At 36.8% G+C, this 20,313-nt stretch overlaps 1 protein-coding gene across 2 annotated transcripts in view; it reads left to right on the forward strand.

Moving 5' to 3' along the window:
- Positions 1–20,313, forward strand: part of XIRP2 (xin actin binding repeat containing 2) — a 365,471-nt gene that overhangs the window by 301,834 nt on the left and 43,324 nt on the right. For both annotated transcript variants that reach the window (XM_054549434.2, XM_063712847.1), the window contains exon 5: positions 14,782–14,942. In XM_054549434.2, the coding sequence (XP_054405409.2) occupies positions 14,782–14,942 (161 nt within the window). The remainder of the gene's footprint in view (positions 1–14,781; positions 14,943–20,313) is intronic.

The following is a 20,313-nucleotide window of genomic DNA, read 5'->3' on the forward strand; positions in this document are numbered from 1 at the left end:
AATTCAGATGTGTTGAAAGCATCTGACTCTGGGCTGCAGGAGTAGGTTTGAGAGCTTAATGGCGGGACGTTAGACCTAATGCCCACTCAGCCTGGGCCCTGCAGAGCTTCCATTGACCCCCGTATCACTCTGCCCCCAATTCTGGCTAAATCCATCAAACCGAAAACCAATTCAACATTTTCCCATAATGTGCTACTTTTGCTCCCATTCCCAGGCTGCTGTGTGTGTGTGTGTGTGTGTGTGTGTGTGTGTGTGTGCGTGCGTGTGTGTGTAGAGAGAGAGAGAGATTCATAGTTCTGCACATAAGCTAATACTCAACATCGTTTATTTACCTTTAACTGACTCTTTATTATTATACATTTGTCATTTTTCCTGACAATCCCAAATGTTCTCTATGATAATATACAACTGGAAAATTTAAGACTGGAAGTAAGTTTGTGGGTAATAATTTTAAGCCATGTTACATTTTAAAAGTTTGGGCAACATAAGATTAGAGATTAAATAGTTACTAGAGATGTGCATTGGGTGTAATACAGATGAAGCTGAGAGCTGATGGAGTGTGTGTGGTAAGACAAAAAAAGGAAGACTGGGGATGGAGCCGTGGAGTCTATACATGGTTGGGTGTCAAGAATTGTGTGTGTGTGTGTGTGTGTGTCTGTGTGTGTGTGTGTGTAGACTGGCCACGATAGATGAGTGTTATTTGTGTGTCTAGTCACTTACCAAATCTATGCTCAGGTTTGACACTTTAAAGAACGACACAGAGAGAGCTGCAAAGCATCAGCATTTTGTGTTCCTCCTTCTGTGAGCCTTTCTGTAATGGCAACCTAGTATCAGGATTAGTGAGGTTTGTGACATTTCCTGAGGCCCTGCACTGCTGGTGAATGGGACCTAGGGCTTTGTGCCACATCTGCTTTCCTTGGCAGGCTTCCAATTCAAGAGTACACTGGGACATCCTGAAAACCTACTGAGGTCTTCTTCCTAGATCCCACAGAACTAGGAGGATACTGCTTCTGATTAAATGGTCCTCCAAAGAAAAATGTGGCCAGGGGTGGGTTGGTTGTGCGTACGTATGTGTGTGGAGTGGGGTGGGTGTTTTCATGCCTGTCTGTACTTAGCTCACTGGGCTGGGGAGGCTAGTTATTTTCTTCTGGACTGAAATATGATGGAGACATGAATGTATTTGGAATTTTTTAGCCATGACGTTTCTAATTGCTTTGTGCAGCTATATAATAACAAGAAATTTTGGCAGAAATTACATTTGGCAGAAAGCCCAAAATTGACTGGTTTCACTTTCCAAGCAAACATTTTTGCAGAGTTCTAATTTTCACCTGCTCATGTGGTGCCCTGCTGAGACTTTTGGGTGAAGAGCTGAATTTCGTTGTGGGAGAGTCACAGGTTTACATGCAAGACGTTTATTTTTGCTCCTTCCTGGAAGCTGTAATTCCAACTTTCACATAACTTCTCAATGTTGCTTAATAACTTCTACTGCAGAATTTAAAACTTGTTTTCTACATTTCAAAAAAAGTAGGAGAGGGAAAGTAACAAAATCTGCCAATGAGAACCATGAAAAGACAGGCATTAACTTTTGCAATATTATTTCAAGACAAATTCATTCAACAAATGCTTAATGGGCACCCACTGTTTATATGTGAATATGTTAAACATTAAATACTTGTGAAGTTGATTATTTTAATCTCAACCATCAGTTTACTTCTCGGTGATCTAGAAATTTTAGTTCTAGATAAAAACAGAAATTTAATAACCAGTTCTGCAAAAATATTAGGGAAGGCTCTGCCACTCACTATTAGGGAACATACAAGCATATTATTTTTGAAAATATTTTCTATTTTTCCCACCCTTGCATGTAAGGAGTGAAACGAGCATTTCTGGCCACTGTGTGGTGGCCAGCCTTCCATATTCACAGCTGCTTTAACACTGTGAAAGCCTAGTTTCATATGGAATTTTACAAAGAAACCCAATTGCTTTTTGCATCCCGTCCCAACTTTCCTCCCCTTATCTTCTACTTCACTTGAGTTTAAATACCATTGGTGTAGGAAGACTTCTGTTTGCAAGTGTTAAATTCTTTGTTGTTAAATTCATCACTGATGTATCTGTTTTAATGTGCACGGGAAAAAGCAGGTTTCAATTTGAATAACATTTAATAAAAATAACTTTGCCCTTTAAAAACAGGAGTAAAATAAACAGCATAAATGCTTTCTTCCATGTATGGTACTTTTATAGCATTAGGTTTTGAATCTGAGGGAAAAGAAACAAATGCCTATGTCAAATTTTTAAAGATAAATAACTAAATAAATTAAGGGATGACGATACTGACTAATTATACACTCCACATATATCATAAGCAAGGAAGACTATTAAATTACTTCCACTCTTTGGACTGTTCCTAGTACCAGCATATCATTAGGAAACTGACATCATCTCTTTCTTTTGAAATTACGTGCTGCATTTATAGGCAAAAGATATTTGGGTCATGTTACTGGTTACAGAGGAGAGTAACCCAGCATCTGATTGCATCAGAGTTTTGATACGTTAAAATTATTATAGTTTTAAGATGTAAACATCCCTGTTCTAAATTTTTTAAAAACCTGTTTAAAATGTATACAACATTATTCAGTGTCTCTTAAAATTATGAAAGAGAGGAATCAAAATGCAGTTGTGAAAGTACAAATATATGAACAAGAGGCCAATTACCTTTGCATTTAAAGCACATTAGAAAAACATAAAGCTTTGGTAAGAATCATGGTGTCCTACATTGATTCTTAACATTTCTGCTTAACATTAGCCAGTTAAGTAGAAATTTTTTGTTCCTACCCAAGATGAAGTAATTAAAGGCCACATTGTTCTGAAAGTTTTCAAGGTTTGAGATACTATTTTTTAAAGTACATCACTGCTCTGAAAGAGTGAATTTACTTCCAGAAGAGTAGCTTATTCACCAAGCCATGCTGCATTATTTCAGCATTTTCACTTTTCCCCTTGATTGCTTCATTTTCCCAAATAATATTCAGTAAAGAAAGTGTGTTGAATTAGTGTGGCTTCCTTTCTTTGATCAATTCTATCAGTCATTAAGTTCAAAAGAAAAAATATCAAAGTATGCTGCTGTTCGTGGACTTAGGCAGAGAAAGCATTTTAAACAAAGACTTAAGATCATTGAAAACAGTTTGTGTAAATTCAGGGATTGATTTTTCTAAGACAAAAATTGGATTGAATTAAATGCATTTTATTATTCAAACAAAAAGTGTGATTAGTAGGAGAAAAGCTGCCAGGGTGTCATGTATAAGGTGATGAGAGCTGGATTTGATGATCTGGGCTTTCTTTTAATATCCTTTGTCAAAATAAATTTCAGATGCTAACCTTAAAAGAGGGGTGAAAGTCGGGATGAAGGTGAAGAGAGGAAATTCCTAAAACACATTCAGATACCTCTAGTTCCTACATAATGCTTTTAGCACAAAAATGATTTAAGGTAATAATCAGTAAATGATTAACATTCCTACCTCTGTGTACATTCAAACAACTTAAAGATAAGCCTGCCAGGAAGATACTTTTCAAAGCCACAAATTATTAAAGCTTCATCTCCATTACATTACGTTGGCATATTTTTTGCTCTGTTGAATGCCAACAGCATACTTGGAATTAAACAAAACAGTTCACTACACATGACCCAGCTTCGTCTGGAATTTTACAAAGCCGATGAAAGAAAAAGTTGATCATTTTAGGAAAAAGATTTTAAGCTAGTATGCACAGGTCATCCCCATCTACCAATGCACTGCTTTGACCTAGAATTAAATCACTTCCTGGGTATTCTGGAGGCCATAATTGTTTTAGGGGCACTAGTGGATATTTTAACCAGTCCCTCAGAGGCACGCACACTTGCTATTAATCATAGACTGAGCCTGCTTACCGTATCTCCATGGCTGAGGGGTGAGCACATTTGCTTGCTGTGTCTCAAGTTTTCATTCTAGCTTAGACAACCAGAAAGAAGATGAAATTCTTCCCACAAGGGCACAGACCCTTAGTAACTAAACCACACATAAAGGAGGATCTGGAAAGCTGAGAATCACAAGGAAGTTTGAGAAAAGGAAAAGAACAAATGAAGCGGTAGGAATGAAAAAGGGATACACTAGAAAATTAGGGTCAGAAAAAAAGTTATGTCAAAAAGGTAGCAATTCTGTAAGAAACAGAATTATGTAGAATGATATGAAATTTTTGGATTTTCTAAAACAGAGACTTTAGAAAGAATAGGATAGCAACTAGTTTAAATAGAATGAGTAATGAAATTAAATAGAAAGGAGATGCATATTCAAACTAACCAAACATAACAATATATTTAAGGGTTTTCCTCACAATGTAGAGTTTTTCAACACAAGGGTACTTAGCACAGTAACAGTAGAATGAATCATCAATGAAGGATACAGTTTCCTTCTCTTTACCTTTGGTAGGTTGCCACAAAGCAGCAGGGACTTAAGACTGGCCTAGTAATCACCTGGGCTGGTCTAGGTCACGGCCAAGGTTCACTGTGCCAAGCCCATTTCTCAAAGGCCCCATAGGAAATTTTTTAAGTGAATAACTTTGAATGACGATTTTATGATTTTACCTAAAAAACATACAGCAGGAAAAAAACATGAGGAACCATTAAGGGGGCGGAGTGGAAAGAGCAGATCTGTCTCTACAGTGTGATGTGCTAGAGTGATTTTCATGAACTTTACATTTCCAGTGGAATTTCATGTTGCTTGTCGGTGAAAAATTGGTGGTTCATGGCCTAGTGCCAAAACCACAGATAAACGAACACTTTACGTGTCATATACATTCATAAAACCTGTTATATTTATCTTTTTAGAAATAAGGTCAGATCAATACTCTGTTTCTTGAGAATCTTTCCAGTGTTATTCTTTTTTTTCTCTTCAAGTGGAGCATGACTGATTATAATGGTGATTAATTTGTCTCCAGCTCTGACAACCATGCCTAGCCGACAGTAGCTGGCAAGTAGATGTTTACAGAATGCAGGACTAAAGCCCTAAGAGGAAAACGTACCATATACCTGCCGGGTGTGGTGGCTCACACCTGCAACCCCAGCACATGGGGAGGCCAAGGCAGCTGGATTACTTGAGGCCAGGAGTTTGAGACCAGCCTGGCCAACATGGTGAAACTCTGTCTCTACTAAAACTACAAAAATTAGCCGGGCGTGGTGGTGGGGGCCTGTAATCACAGCTACTAGGGGGGCTGAGGCAGGAGAATTGCTTGAACCCGGGATGCAGAGGTTGCAGTGAGCCGAGATCATGCCACTGCACTCCAACCTAGACAACAGAGTGAGGCTTTGTCAAGAAAGAAAGAGAGAAGGAGAGAAAGAAAAGGAAGGAAGGAAGGAAGGAAGGAAGGAAGGAAGGAAGGAAGCAGGGAAGGGAGGGAAGGGAAGGAAGGGCAGGAATGGTACCATATACCTTCAGTATATAGCTGTGATGCAGATTGAGACAAGGAGACATTTGGATGAAAGCGTGACACCACCTCCCATCCCCTGGAGCACAGTAGATCACTTGAAAATGAGACCAGTGGCCCCTGCTTTGCATTTTCCCTTCCTTACAGTCAAGTTTATTACCTTCTCTGTTCAATTGGACCTATCCCTAACCCCTTCTTAAGTTTGATCTCCATGGTGACCAGAGCAATATAGCTGAGGAATTTGCTTTGATTTCTAATTCTAAACTCAAGCTTGTAATAATGAAAAAGAGCCACTGATAGCTGTGGAAATTCAGCTTATTTGTTTCCCTTTGATTTATCCTTAGATTATGCTGAAGTCAATGTCTGGAAAGGATTTATGTGCATATATTTTAGGAAGCGAAAAGAAGTTTCATACCCTTAATTTAAAATTTACCTTGAAATAACAGTGTTATATTTTAATGAAAATATATTTATGCAAGAGACTGTGTAGAGTTGAAAGTTGTATGCAGAAATACTTGAAATCAACTCCAGGTTCAGCTACTTACTATAGGATATTATCTTCTGAGTGTTACTTCCTCATCACTGAAATGGGAATAAACCACCCATCATATATGGTTGTTATGAGAATTAATGGGATAATACATGTAAAATAATTAACACCATTATATTCATTAACTGATAGCTATCATTATTATAATGTAATATAAGTCTGATTGTACTAGAGAAATGTCCAATAAGAGACTTATGCTGTAAAAATATGCACCCTCTACAGGCATTTTTAATGATTCTAATTTATTAGACTATTTCAATGAAATTTAAGTCATTTTATTCAATTATTGATTTTTTTAACTGGCCAAATCTCCAAGCTAACCGATTAATTTAAAAATGTTTAAGAGCAGTATGATTAGATTTTCATATATGCCCAAACTAGCAATATTTTTATACTAATGATTACCTAACTTCTGATTAAATTTTCCTAATTCATAACTGCTTTGTACCAGAAGTACTTCCTATGAGACGATAGGAGCTGCAAAAGACACAGGACATGTCTATAGAAAAAGAAGTGACAGCAGTTAGAAATAACAGTCCTATTATTCAGAGAGGTTTGAATCTAAATGGACACTTAGAGTCTTATCAGGTAGGCGGACATTTCTTTTTTGGGACATGAAGAGTAATTTCAGAGATGGCTCCATCACATAGTGGTTTGTGTATTTATGTGTCTGTGCAATTTAGGGAGCTGGAACTGAAATATGCCTTTAAAAGTATCCAGTATGTAGCAATTTGTGACTTGGACAGACACATGTATGTGTATAGTGAGTGCTTGTATCAGTTTCCTGTTGCTGCTGCAAGAAATTACCAAAAAATGCAACAGATTCCAATAGCACTCATCTATTATCTTACAGTCCTGGAGGTCTGAAGTCCAAAGCGGGTTTCACTGGGAAAAAAGTAAGGTGTTGGCTGTGCCAAGCTTCCTCCAGAAACTCCAGGGGAGAATCTGCTTCTTTGCTCTTCCCAGGTTCCAGAAGCTGCCTGTATTTCTTGATTTGTGGACCTTATTCCCATCTTCAAAGCCAGCAGTGTAGAATATTCAATCTCTTTTCTCTCCCATTTCAGTCATCGCATCTCCTGTCTTAACGCTCCTGACTCCCTCTTTCAATTATAAGGACCCTTGTGATTACATTGAACCCACTTGGATAACCTAGGATAATCTTCCCATCTCAAAATCCTTAACTTTATTATATCTGCAAAATCCCTTTTGCCATGTAAGGTCACATATTCATAGGTCCTGGGGATTAGGATGTGAACATCTTTGGGGGACCAATGTTCTGTCTACTACAATGCTAAATCTTGTCTTCTTCCTCTAACAGGGAACTGGATTTAAAGAATCTCTTCCAGTATCTGGTGAACCAGGAGAATACTAGCTAGGACAGACTTAGAAAGCAAGAACTAATCCTTTTTATTACCATGAGAGATCTTCTTTTGTTAATGTATAAAGCCCAAATAATCAGATGAATGGATGGATTTTGGGGAAGGTGACAAGTACACATACAATAACACAATGCATTTTTGGGGAATAGGATCACAGGGAGGTTAGTTTGAGAAATGGAATCTGAGTCACTGTGTTCATTTGCTAGAAAAAAATGCTACAAGATGGTTTTTGTGCTTACTTCCACTCATTTTTATTCCCTTGCCCTTCTTCTCCATGTTTTTTAAGAACTCTGAATTAATGCAGGACTGTGCTGTGCACTTGCTTTCATTTTATTCTCCATCTATTTCTTGGTTTTATAATATTCAAATGAGGATAAGAATATATAAAACTCAAATTGATTACAAATTTTACTTGGCAGTAGCATTCTGAATGCTTAAAAGATATGAATTTTATTATTAGCTGAGGGATTTGCAAATATTAAGAATTATAGAAAAATTTATTCATGCTAATGGCTCTGAGCCTATGATATGTGTATTGGTATGATATCCTGCACACAAATCCAAGCTGGGTTATAGATCATGTATTTAGGTTTGACAGAATTTAGTTTATCACTCTCCCAATGTAGTTCTAAATCAATTTTTTTTTACAAGAACTAAACAGTTGACTTCTTTGTAATGCATCCAGAATAAAGCAGCAAGGCTATTGATGTGTCACCGGAAGTGTGCTTGCCTTCTTGAAGCTGGTATCTATGATTGCTTCAGCTTTGCAGGCTTCCATGGGACTCACCAGCACACTTCGCCTGGTTCTTTGGTGGCATTAAATGAAGGCTTCTTACATTGATTTTAGTAAATTTCAAGGAAAAAATAATAAATTCTAGTTTCTCTGTTAAACAGTTTAAATTATTGTTAATCTTAGAATTTATTTTGTGTCACAATAATACACTGGACTAGCCATCTGGGAATATTATGGATATTTTTATTGTAAATGCAGTATGAGTCAGTTCATAATAGAAAAAGGCATCTCTTTGTTGTTTGACTTTTCCTTCATTTGTTTACTGAGCTTAGTGATTTTGTTTGTTGTTGAACAACTGTCCTTCTTAATAGGTAGCATCAGAACTGGAGTTGTCACAGAGCCTGGGGCCAGATTGCTGAGCTTCCCTTCTCAGCTCTGAAACTCACCAGCTGTCTGAACTGGTGCAGGTTTTAGAACCCATCTCTGTTTCCTTATCTGTAAAATAGAGATAAAAAATAAAATAGCCTCTATCTCCTAGTATGATTGAGAGTATTAAATGGATTCATATTCTGACACATAGAAAGCACTTTATACATATTTGCTATGAAGTTTTCACTTGTAAATCATTCTTTGAAGTTCTTTATCCATTATTCAACATTAGCATTTTTTTCTGGCCCATCAGTGTTCTGTATTGAAAACAAACACGCGTATTTATTATAATTATCATTTTCCAATTTTTATTTTCTTGTATAAATTTTTTTACTTTGAATTTTTATGCTTATAAAGTCCAGTTGAAACCATGTTATGAACTACTTCTATTTCTCCAAAGATTCATAATTTTTAAAAATATTTAAGTCTTTAGCCATCTGGTATTTCATTTGCAATATGCTGTGAGGTGGGGATTTCTTAATGTTTTCCTCAAAATCGTTACCCAATTTTCCCAGCACAATTTGTTGACAGTGCTGCAGTTTCATCCCCTTTCTGCATCTTTCTCTTTAATACATATTCACATGGCCAGCTCCTTCAGGATTCAGTACAGATGTTCTACTTTTCAGGATGCCTTTCCTGACACCTGCCTCACTAACCTACCCAGGTGGATTATGTTCCCACTGTAGGCTCCCAACTCAACTGGTACAAACCTATTACACATTGGCTATAACACCCTGTCTCTCCAACTATACTGAAAGCCCTGAAAGATAGTGAATGTATCTTATGCTTTTTGTAGATAACCAATATTTGTTTAGTGAGAATGAATATAAATAAACCTTATCAATTATATGATTAACTATAACAAACCTTATTAATTATATAAATAATTATATAATTCAAAATCATTTATTTTTGAATTTTCATCTGGCAAGATGTAGAAAGATATGTTAAAGTCACCCGCAGCTATTATTTTCCCATAAAGGTTTTCTTTTCCTTGCTATTAATGGCCTTTTACTGTTGCTGTACTGTGCTAATTAGCATGTAGTGGTCAACGGTTATTCCAGCTTCCTAGTGGGATGGTATCTTTTAGCTATGGAATGGTCTTCTATCTCATTTAATATATGAATAATTTGTTTTTAAGGATACTTTGCATGAAAGTAGCATAGTAATGATGACTTTTCTTCATTTATATTTGCCTGGTAATTTATTGTCCAATATATTTTTTAAATTGTAGGGTTTGTTTTGCATCTATATATTGCACATGGTACACCATTAGGTTACTTGTTTTCATCCTTCGATGTGAAGTTTGACCTCTGATTATTTCTATGACTAATACTTTTAGTTATAAATAAATAAATACAACCATTTTTATGTCTACTTTATTGTTCAGGTATTATATTTTGAGGGCCTTCGTTTTCCTTTGGGCTGCCTTTGTTATTACATGGTCTGTGTTTGACTTTTTGTTGCCCTCTCACATGGTTATCAACTTGGACCCGTGTAGACTCTGGTTCACAAAACTAAAATTTCAGTAACCAGTAATTGGATCTCTAATTCCCTTTAGCGTTCGGCATTGTAAAGGAAATATCTAAGGATATCTGAATTTTGTTTCTTTACTACAGATACTCTTCATGTATCTGGATAACTGCAGAATTTTTCTTTTTCTGTGAACTTAAAATGTTCACCAGGATTTGCCAATGTGTTGGTATGTTTAAATTAACTTTATTCCTGGGTTGTGGTAAATATTTTCAATCTATGCCCAAATTTCATTTTTGGCAATTTTTTTTCTTCTAGTATAACTTATTTCTTCTACCTACTTCCCCATCCTCACACTGAAATGTCTGTAGTATGGATTTTCCTCTGTTTTCCATCTTTGCCATATTTCATATTGCTGCTAATATGCTATTGATTTTCTTTTCTGTACCATATATTATCCTACTTACTGCCTTCAATGTGTATTTTAATTTTTCAAAATGCTTGAATATCTTTAGTTATTTTCTCATCTTTGACAAATGTCTTGTCTTCAGATTTCATATCGGCCAAGTGTCTGCTAAAAATCAGACGTGGCTCATATCAGCCTCACAACCCAGACACGTAGTCTCTGGAAGTAGTCTCTGAAAGAAATAAGGAGTTCAAAGTGCTTTCCATTTTGTTCTGCAGACTTTTGCATTGTCCACAGTGGGAAGGGAGAAGGGAAAAGAGATGAGGTGACTCACACAAATTTAAGCAATGTTTAAGCCACTTTTAAAGCACCTAGTATTAATGTATCTCTCATCCAGTATTGTCAATTGTATTGTTACACAGTCATCCTTTCCATAAGACTATCCACAACTACAATTTAAGAATGTATCTCTCATATTTTGAAAGTAATAGGAAATATTTACATTTAGAAAATGTGATGAGATGCAATCTGGCTTTAAAAATAAGATTGTGACAAAGATTGTGTCAAATAAGATTGTGAAAATCACAAAATAAGATTGTGAGCCCAGACACAGTAGGTGTCTTCTGCATAGTTTTTTTCAGGATCTGACAGTATTTTTGAGCAACACATTGACCCTAGCTCTATGTATTCAAGCCATTGACCTTTATTTCCAAATTGTAACTCTATGAAAATTTTAGGATTATATTTATAACTTATTTCAGATTTTTGGATGATTGCTTAATAGGAAGTGAGGATAGATTTTTCACTTCTTAATGTTGTAAGAACATATCATTTTTATAAATCAGACTGAATTCCAAATTTGAAATTTCCTGTACAGCTAGTTTAGGATGGTTCATAACAAATCTATCAATGATCCTTTTGAAATATTTCTATATATTAATCTGTGCATATCCATAAGAATTCTTTCTCTGATTATATAAATTGTAAAATTAGAAGAAAATTCTAGAATGTATATTACATTGACTATTCCTCACTGTTTTCTGTCTCTGACATCTTACCAACTTCAAGGAAACACAGAGGAGTCGCTATTCAATCCTTTCTGTTACGGAATGCAGACGTGTGAATAATTGGTCAAGAAAGGAAGAGTGTTCTGCCTTATAAATATTGTACCAATGTGTATTTTTTAAATGTTTTAAACATGGACTCTCCATAGAAAGCAAAATTCAGGAAGGCATAATGAATTTCTGTAACCTGGTCAAATTTTATTAATAGATTTAGTTTGTTTTTAAAAACTGCAGAAGAAAAGCATATGTTTGGGGCTTGAGAAAAAAGATCTCTAGTCACACAATTTCTCATGATTTATGAATGTAGAAATGGGAATAAGTTGGATCTATTTATAGTATATGACTTTTTATATTATATTGAAATTAAAATGTAAATATTTTTTCTAAGAACCTCAAAACCCTTAAAAAAGACATTCTTGTCCTTGTTATCTAATAGTTGCCATGATAATAGATTGTATTTTTTAGTGTTTTATTTTCTTCAAAGTGCCTCTCTATGTTTTTTCTGCTTTGTGGGATGTATTTTATTACACAAAGAATGAATATTTTGAATAGATTATAAATTATTTTCTTATATGTGAATAAATGCATGCTTTCTATGTTTAGTGTGCAATGAATTCTAAGCCCAGCTATACCATTAACTCAAGATTTGGGAGAATTCACTGAACTTCTTCGGATTTTGGATTACTCGTCTGCACAATAAATTTCCTCTAAGCCTCAGAGACAAAAACTTCCAACAAAATGATTTTGTGATATTAATATTTATAATGCTTTCTAACAGAAATAGTCATTTGAAAATTTAATTCTTCCCTTACTCCTTTTCACAGAGTACTTTAGCTTTTTAGTTTGTTCCTTTCCTGTCTGACTTGCATGCTTAATGGTTTTATCATTCCCTTTTTATTGAGACGGAGTCTCGCTCTGTCGCCCAGGCTGGAGTGCAGTGGTGAGATCTTGGCTTCACTGCCAGCTCCGCCTCCCGGGTTCACACCATTCTCCTGCCTCAGCCTCCCGAGTAGCTGGGACTACAGGCGCCCGCCACCACGCCTGGCTAATTTTTTGTATTTTTTAGTAGAGAGGGGGTTTCGCCGTGTTAGCCAGGATGGTCTGGATCTCCTGACCTTGTGATCTGCCCATCTCGGCCTCCCAAAGTGCTGGGATTACAGGTGTGAGCCACCGCGCCCGGCCAAGAGTCTTTTCTATGATGGCCATGAGCAATGGAATCCAAATCAGGCCACTGATTTCTTTTTGACAAATAATGTTGGGCATTTTGTCATTAAAAAATGATAAAAATCAAATATTTGAAAGCTAAATACTATTCGTAAATTTTAGCCAAAAAAGCCTTCTATTAAGATTACCAAAAGAATGGCATCTTTTATGGATAATACACAAAATAAAATTTATATTTTAATGTAGAAAAACTTTAGGGTGTTATGTTCAATAAAATCTATATGACATTCATTCACATCAAAGTAAGAACAGCACAGTTGAGTGTAAACTGAATTCATCTGTGCAGATAGATAATCCACAGGGAAAAATAAAGAGCTTTTCTTCAGCATGTTGAAGTCTTTCAGTGATTTGTGGGAATCTCTTTTTATCAGAATCAAGTGGAGGAGTCTTTTGTATGGCTATGAGGTTTTGGATGACAGGTGAATTTCAAAGATAGCTGGCATTTGTTGTAAACATAATGTTGTACAATCAGCATTCATATAATACAATGTCTTATTCCTTTATACTTTGTATCTTTTTGATAGCATGTTAAGTATTTTTACTATTTTAATTACAATATATGAAAGCGTTTACTGAATAAGAAGTCTCTATGGAAAACCAAATATTCTAGGAAGGTGTCAAAATGAAAATGATTTTTAATTTTTTCTAGGCCACAGAAATTGTTCTCAACTGCTGTTGTGTACGTAAATCTTTAAGACGCTAATAGAAAAAGCAAGCAATTCAATAAGGTGGTTCAACATGGGGACTGAGAGTTGAGGGAGGAGAGAGGAAGAACAGGGTAGAAAGGGAACAGCTTGGCTGTCTTTTACTAGAGGTTGTTTGGGCCTTGGTTGATAGTGATTAAATTATAACAACCCAAATAAGAAAGTACTACAAAGAGCCCTACCCTGTAAGCCCCAGAAACTACCAGCCCTAAGAGAGAAGGCAGGAGATGCATGAATGAGTGATGCATATACATAAACTCAAATACAAAAGCACATGTATACATACCTATATCATGCCCTTGAAATGATTTTGCAATCAAAACCATCTGAGAGTGAATAGTAAACCATCAAGCAGAGGGATGACAACAAAGATCACTAGATTAAATAAGAAAAACTAGTTTTGAGATCAGTTCTGGCATACATAAGCTAAATAGCTGTGGAGAATCACATAACAGTGGAGGGTCCTTATGTTCCTTTCACATAAGGAAATATTCAGGCATACGTTTTCTTCTGCCTAAAAGGAGTTGATTAGATTGGGTTAGGTTCGATGTAAGATCATTCTGTTTCTAACAACTGCTATTCTGTGATTGTGCAATCAGTCTTTCACACTGTTTCCAGATATGTAATTCTTCCCATCCTGCATTTTTGCCAAGTAGATGGCTTCATGGGTAAATATCAGGCTCTCTGAAATGGGTGCCTGACAAAGCTATTTCTAATGAGACTATTACTACTTTCTAATGATACTATTACTAAGAAGAAAAGAAAAAAAATCCACAGCCTATAATATTCACAACATTTGCATATTTTAGCTGGACATATCTCCTTAAAGGTTGAGGGGTGAGGAGAGAAGAAAGGAGCAACTCTTAGACTTGTTAAAGATTTTGTCAAACCATATTCAAATCTGCCGCTTATTAAAGGTGTGATCTTTGGAAGGTTTTTTAATAGGCATGACTCTCATTTTCTTATATAAATTTTTAGAAAATAATATTACCTACCTTACAAGATTGTTAGAAAAGTAAATTTGAAAATGCACATAGAATTTAGCCTAAATTCAAAACATAGTGCTTGAGGAATGTTAATTGTTATTATATATCTGTTACTAAGTATTTCTCATCACAATAAGATGATGAGAAAGAGTGGGGGGGGATAAATTTTTGCTATTTACCTAAGTTTATGCTATTATACACACATTTTGTAACTTTGCTTGAAAGCTTGAAGGAGATGACCATGAGACACTGAAAATATTGTGAAATGCTACAGTCCATTTTATGAGATCAAATATTTTAAATGCTTCACCATTTATAAGGTGATGCTGTTTTCTTCTTAAAGCTTGACACACATATCTAAGCATGCTCCGTTTGCTTTCAGCGACTACTGGCCCTAATAAGCCTGAGAGTGGATTTGCAGAAGACAGTGCTACTCGGGGCGAGGGTGTGTCAGACCTCCACGAAGTGGTCTCCCTGAAGGAGCGGATGGCGAGGTACCAGGCAGCTGTTTCCAGGGGTGACTGCCGCAGCTTCTCTGCTAATGTAAGCTGCTCCTAATGGTTTTGCACTAGGCAATGTGCTTACTGTCTGTCCCAATTCCCTCTTTATATTTGAAATGTAGGAATACTGCTGGACAGGGGGCTAAAGTAGAAAGAGTACAAAAATAGTGTGTGAAACAAATCCAGACTATCTGAATTTAAGTTTCAACTGTGCTACTTATTACTTGCGTGAATTTGAACTACTATTTTTATTTACTTTTTTTTTTTTTTGAGACGGAGTCTTGCTCTGTCATCCAGGCTGGAGTGCAATGGCACAATCTCGGCACCTTCCACCTCCTGGGTTCAAGTGATTCTCTTGCCTCAGCCTCCCTAGTAGCTGGGATTACAGAGCATGCCACCATGCTCTACTAATTTTTGTATTTTTAGTAGAGACGGGGTTTCGCCATGTTGGCCAGGATGGTCTCGATCTCTTGACCTCGTGATCTGCCCGCATCAGCCTCCCAAAGTGCTGGGATTACAGGCATGAGCCACTGTGCCCAGCCCTGAACTACTATCTTAACTTCTCTCCGAGCTTCAGTTTCCTTGACTGAAAAATGGGGATCGTCATTTACCACACAGAGTCTTGGTGAGGAATCAAAGAGATAATTTATGTGTAAGCCATAAGGCGCTGTATAAATGTGTTATTATTATCATCATTATCACTTAACCTGTAGATATTCTCCTCAGGAAGGTCGGGAATTAATTTCAAATTTTAATAACGTGGATTTGCATGCTACCCTCCTTGGTCTCATATATGGTTCATTGAAATTCACTGGCAGTATAATTTCTTTGGCTTTTCTCGTTTCTCTGTATGCACTAAATCCATTAGGAAAGGTTTAATCAACATAAAAATGAGAGAGATTAGCAATGTAGACACTCTGCTAAACCAATTATGATTATAGGAAACTGCAGGATTCAGTAAGACCACCAATTTTTAGAGCCAAGGCATTATAAAGTCATATTCAAAAGAATTTTTGGGTTCTGTATTCTGTGGCCTTCAACTTAATATAAGAATATAAGAATATAAGAATGTTCTTTTATAATTATAATCTCCAAATTAGCCTAGTTGTGTATGAGAGAGAGAGACAGAGAGAGAGAGGGAGAGAGAGAGAGAGAAAAGCCAAAAAAGGTGGTGTATTAAAATAGCTACACTCAACATGCTTCTTTACAAATTATTTAGAGACAAGGCTGACTGTGCCAAACTCATTTAAAAAATGCAATTCTAGATGACATTTAAGTTTTCACAGTCATTAAAATACATTTTAGACACAGCTTAGATTTGGAATGAATGTGTAGAAGTGACATAAGTATCTAGATCACTTCCAAAATAAACAGTGGCACTACAGTACCTCCTGCCAGTCTTCTTCGATGGCACCCCCTGCTGGATTATTGAGGAACTTATTCGTGTTCTAAATTAGAGAAATGATTCATGAGGAAACAGTTGATTCTGAAAACACCTAAAGACTGGTTATTTAGTAAACAATATTTGCTTTAGGAAGATTGATCTTGCCAGGTACTACGAGAATATACATTTAAAAAGTGGTATCAGGGCATGATATATATTTATAATGTGTTTAAAAAGGGAATGTTTACATTGGCCACATAGGGAAACTAAATGATCCCATTATTTAATACAAAATCAAAAACTTTAGGGCTAATCTCAAAATGTCTACATATAAAGAATTTAGTAATCTTCTCTTCCCTGCAAATTTTATAGACAAGAAAACCAAGAGAAAGTTACTTATAGGAGATTATAAAATTAGGTAGTGAGGAGGCCAAGCTAGATTCCTAGTCTCTTGACTCCTGTGCTCTTCTAACTGAATTCAACTTCTTCCTCTTCCCTAAATGAGAAAGTATTTTTGGCCCCCAAAATACGTATTATACTATATGGTTTGGCCCTAAGCAAATATTGTGAGAAAGAAGAGCACATATATTATCTCAGCAGAATCCTGGTAAATATCTAAAGCAAAGCAAAATAATTGTTTATTTAATCATGTGCATGAAATGCTTGTTCAAGCCACCGCCCCCCCCACCACGCACACACACACACACACCAAAAAAATCATGGAAACTGCCTGTGACTAAATCTGTATCTCCACAATTAGCCCAAAATTTTAAGTGCAAAATCTGGAAGTCACAGAATCAGACCCAAACTGAATCTACTATATTTCAATCATATTTACACATGTAAAGACAATGTATTTTCCTTGTCTTAGACTCAATCAGATGGCATTTGGTTGTATCTAAATGAAAGTTATGCCCATGAAACAGTGGTGGTCTGCAGAAGCCCCCTAAAAGAGAGGGAGAAGTAACACTTGTTGAGCAATGAATTAAAATGCCAGATTCATTTTCAAGTCTGTGCAATTTTATTCCGTTTACCTTTTTTAATACTCACAATAAATCTGTGAGAAAAATATTTCTATGTCCAGTTTATAAGAAAGAAAACCAAGTTCAAGAGCTGTAGCCCAAGGTTTTAATTTTCAGGGCTGGAATTAGAAGCACTGTCTGTCCAACTCCCAAAATTATATTATTTCTGTTATGCCCTATAAACCAAGAACAGTTTTTTTGTAAAAAGAACTTGAGGACTGTGTAATATATTTACCTAGATTTAACTGTTAGGTGTTCAAATTAACATATTATTATCAGCATACCCATTAGATTCCAAACCTTATTGCTGAGCCAAATAATAAGAGCACAGAATAATAATAAACATAAAAAGTTTCAACATAAAGCAATTTCAGTTATGGGGTCAATGATAACAACATTCATTAGTTGGGATATTTAGAACATGACACTAAATAAGGCAAAGTCACAGGAACGGTCCCCACCTGAGCAAGGAAGCATTACTCCCGGTTATGACCACAGACTGCTTCTTGGGCAGGTCCTGCCATCTCACATGTGTAAACTTTCATCTACCCGCGAGTGGAACAAGGAAACCTTAGCACCACCACTGAACCGTACTTCAGAAGATTTGTCTCACTTGGGTGAATGAGCAGCTGCAGTAGCATATTGATAGTACCAGGGGTAGCAGGGATGGTATTAGTACTACTATTAAAAATAATCCGCGGTGGCTCACGCCTGTAATCCTAGCACTTTGGGAGGCGGAGGCGGGTGGATCACCTGAGGTCAGCAGTTCAAGACCAGTCTGGCCAACATGGTGAAACCCCATGTCTACTAAAATACAAAATATAGAAAGAAAGAAAGAGAGAGAGAGAGAGAGAAAGAAAGGAAGGAAGGAAGGAAGGGAGAGAGAGAGAAAGAGAGGGAGGGAGGGAGGGAGGAAAGGTAGGAGGGAGGGAGGAAGGAAGGAAGGAAGGAAGGAAGATAGCCAAGTATGATGGCGGGTGCCAGTAATCCCAGCTACTCAGGAGGCTGAGATGGGAGAATCACTTGAACCCAGGAAACAGTGGTTGCAGTGAGCCGAGATCGTGCTGCTGCACTCCAGCCTGGACGGCTGAGTGAGACTCCATTTCAAAAAAAAAAAAAAAAAAAATCAACTGTATGAATTTTTGCATGTGTAATGTAGTCTGTTTCTAAAGCGCAGTGCTAAAGGAAAGTGATGGGTATATCCATTTTGTTTTGTTTTTTTGAGATGGAGTCTTGCTCTGTTGCTCAGGCTGGAGTGCAGTGGCGCAATCTCGGCTCACTGCAACCTCTGCCTCCTGGGTTCAGGCAAATCTCCTGCCTCAGCCTCCCAAGTAGCTGGAATTACAGGCATGTGCCACCATGCCGGCTAATTTTTGTATTTTTTTAGTAGAGATGGGGTTTCCCCATGTTGGCCAGGCTGGTCTCGAGCTCCTGACCTTGTGATCCACCCACCTTGGCCTCTCAAAGTGCTAGGATTACAGGCATGAGACACCACACCAGGCTGGTATATCTGTTTTTTAATCCATTTTATAGATGAGAGGCAACCTGTCCAGTATAAGAATTGATCTTTTTGTGAAAATGCATTTACCAGGAGAGCATCCGGTCATAAGCATAATACTAAGGCTTGCCAGATTAATTTGCACATGATTGGGACATCATAATAGTTGTTTGAAACAGCAAGGTTCTTCTTAATAATTACCTTAATGTCTATAATTTAATACTTATAGATTATCTATATATAATTTATCCAGGAAAGCCACTTATATAAATTAAATGGCAGAAGGAATAAAATAAATGTTGTGGCCTTAATTCACCCTTCCGCCTTTTCACTGTATCTTAAATTTCAAAAGGGTGCTGTACATTTTTCTGACCTTAACATACATCAACCAGAAGTAATTGATTAGGATTTGCATTTAAAGTTTGTTGCAGAATTTGCTACAATATATACCTAGTTCATAGACGAGCACAATCATCTCTTCTCAAAAGGCCAGCACACATATTCTGAAATATTTGATAGTCTACATAAACGAGGAAATGTTATTAACTTAGTAAAGCAACAACTGGAGTATTTGCTAGTAATTTAGATAATCCTGAATATTAGTCTATAATATTCTGGAGTATGGGAAACCCAAACCCCAAGATAGGCACTACATTTTTAATATCTATTTCGAAAACTACTTATTTGGTTAAAGATCCAGGACCCCCAAAGTCCCCAGTCCATGGTATAGAAACCTCTCAGATCCTGAGCCCCCAGTTACTTTCGATGTCTTAAGGCTTTGAGGGTTATGTTAGGACTGGGTCAGACCTCAGGAGACCTGCTCTGATTTGAAGTGTTGCCAGGTCTTCCAGTTGCAAGCAGACCTAGAATCTTCCTGGAGGAGGGAAGGCTGGCGTGGGGCCTGTTTGCTTGAGAGTTATCCCATCTGGGCTTGAGTGCCTGCTGGGCTCTGGAGTGTGCTGAATCATCAAAACCAATGCGCCTGAGCTACTTCTGCACTTCCCGAAGGGGAATAGGTCTCACAGGACTACTCACGTGCTTTTCAAATTGCTTCCAATGATACCTATCGAAATTAGTTTTCTCATTTGTGAAATGACAGTGATAAACTAGAACCCTTCTAATGTTAAAGCCCCCTGATTCTGACATGCCAGTGCTCAGAGCTGATGCCTGGGGTGTGCTAATCCTGGAGTAGTGTAGCTGCTGGTTTTCTGCCTGTTCTTCGAGGGCAGTGATGAAGACAGACAGATGTGGATTGAAATTACTGTGCCAGCACTTCTGTTCTAGCTGTGAGAACGTAATAACTGTCTTACTTCTCTAAGTCTCAATTTCCTTATTTTAAAATGTGGGTAATAGTTGTCTATATCTTACAGAATATGGAGAAGCATTAAATGACAGAATATGTCATTTAATACATACAAAATCACTTAAGTAGTCTCATTACTCATATTAATATTTTTACATAAGGAATATTCTGAGGCTATTTTATTCATCCTTAATAATTTTAAAATTT

The sequence above is a fragment of the Pongo abelii genome, chromosome 11, assembly GCF_028885655.2.
Source record: "Pongo abelii isolate AG06213 chromosome 11, NHGRI_mPonAbe1-v2.0_pri, whole genome shotgun sequence".
NCBI lineage: Eukaryota > Metazoa > Chordata > Mammalia > Primates > Hominidae > Pongo > Pongo abelii.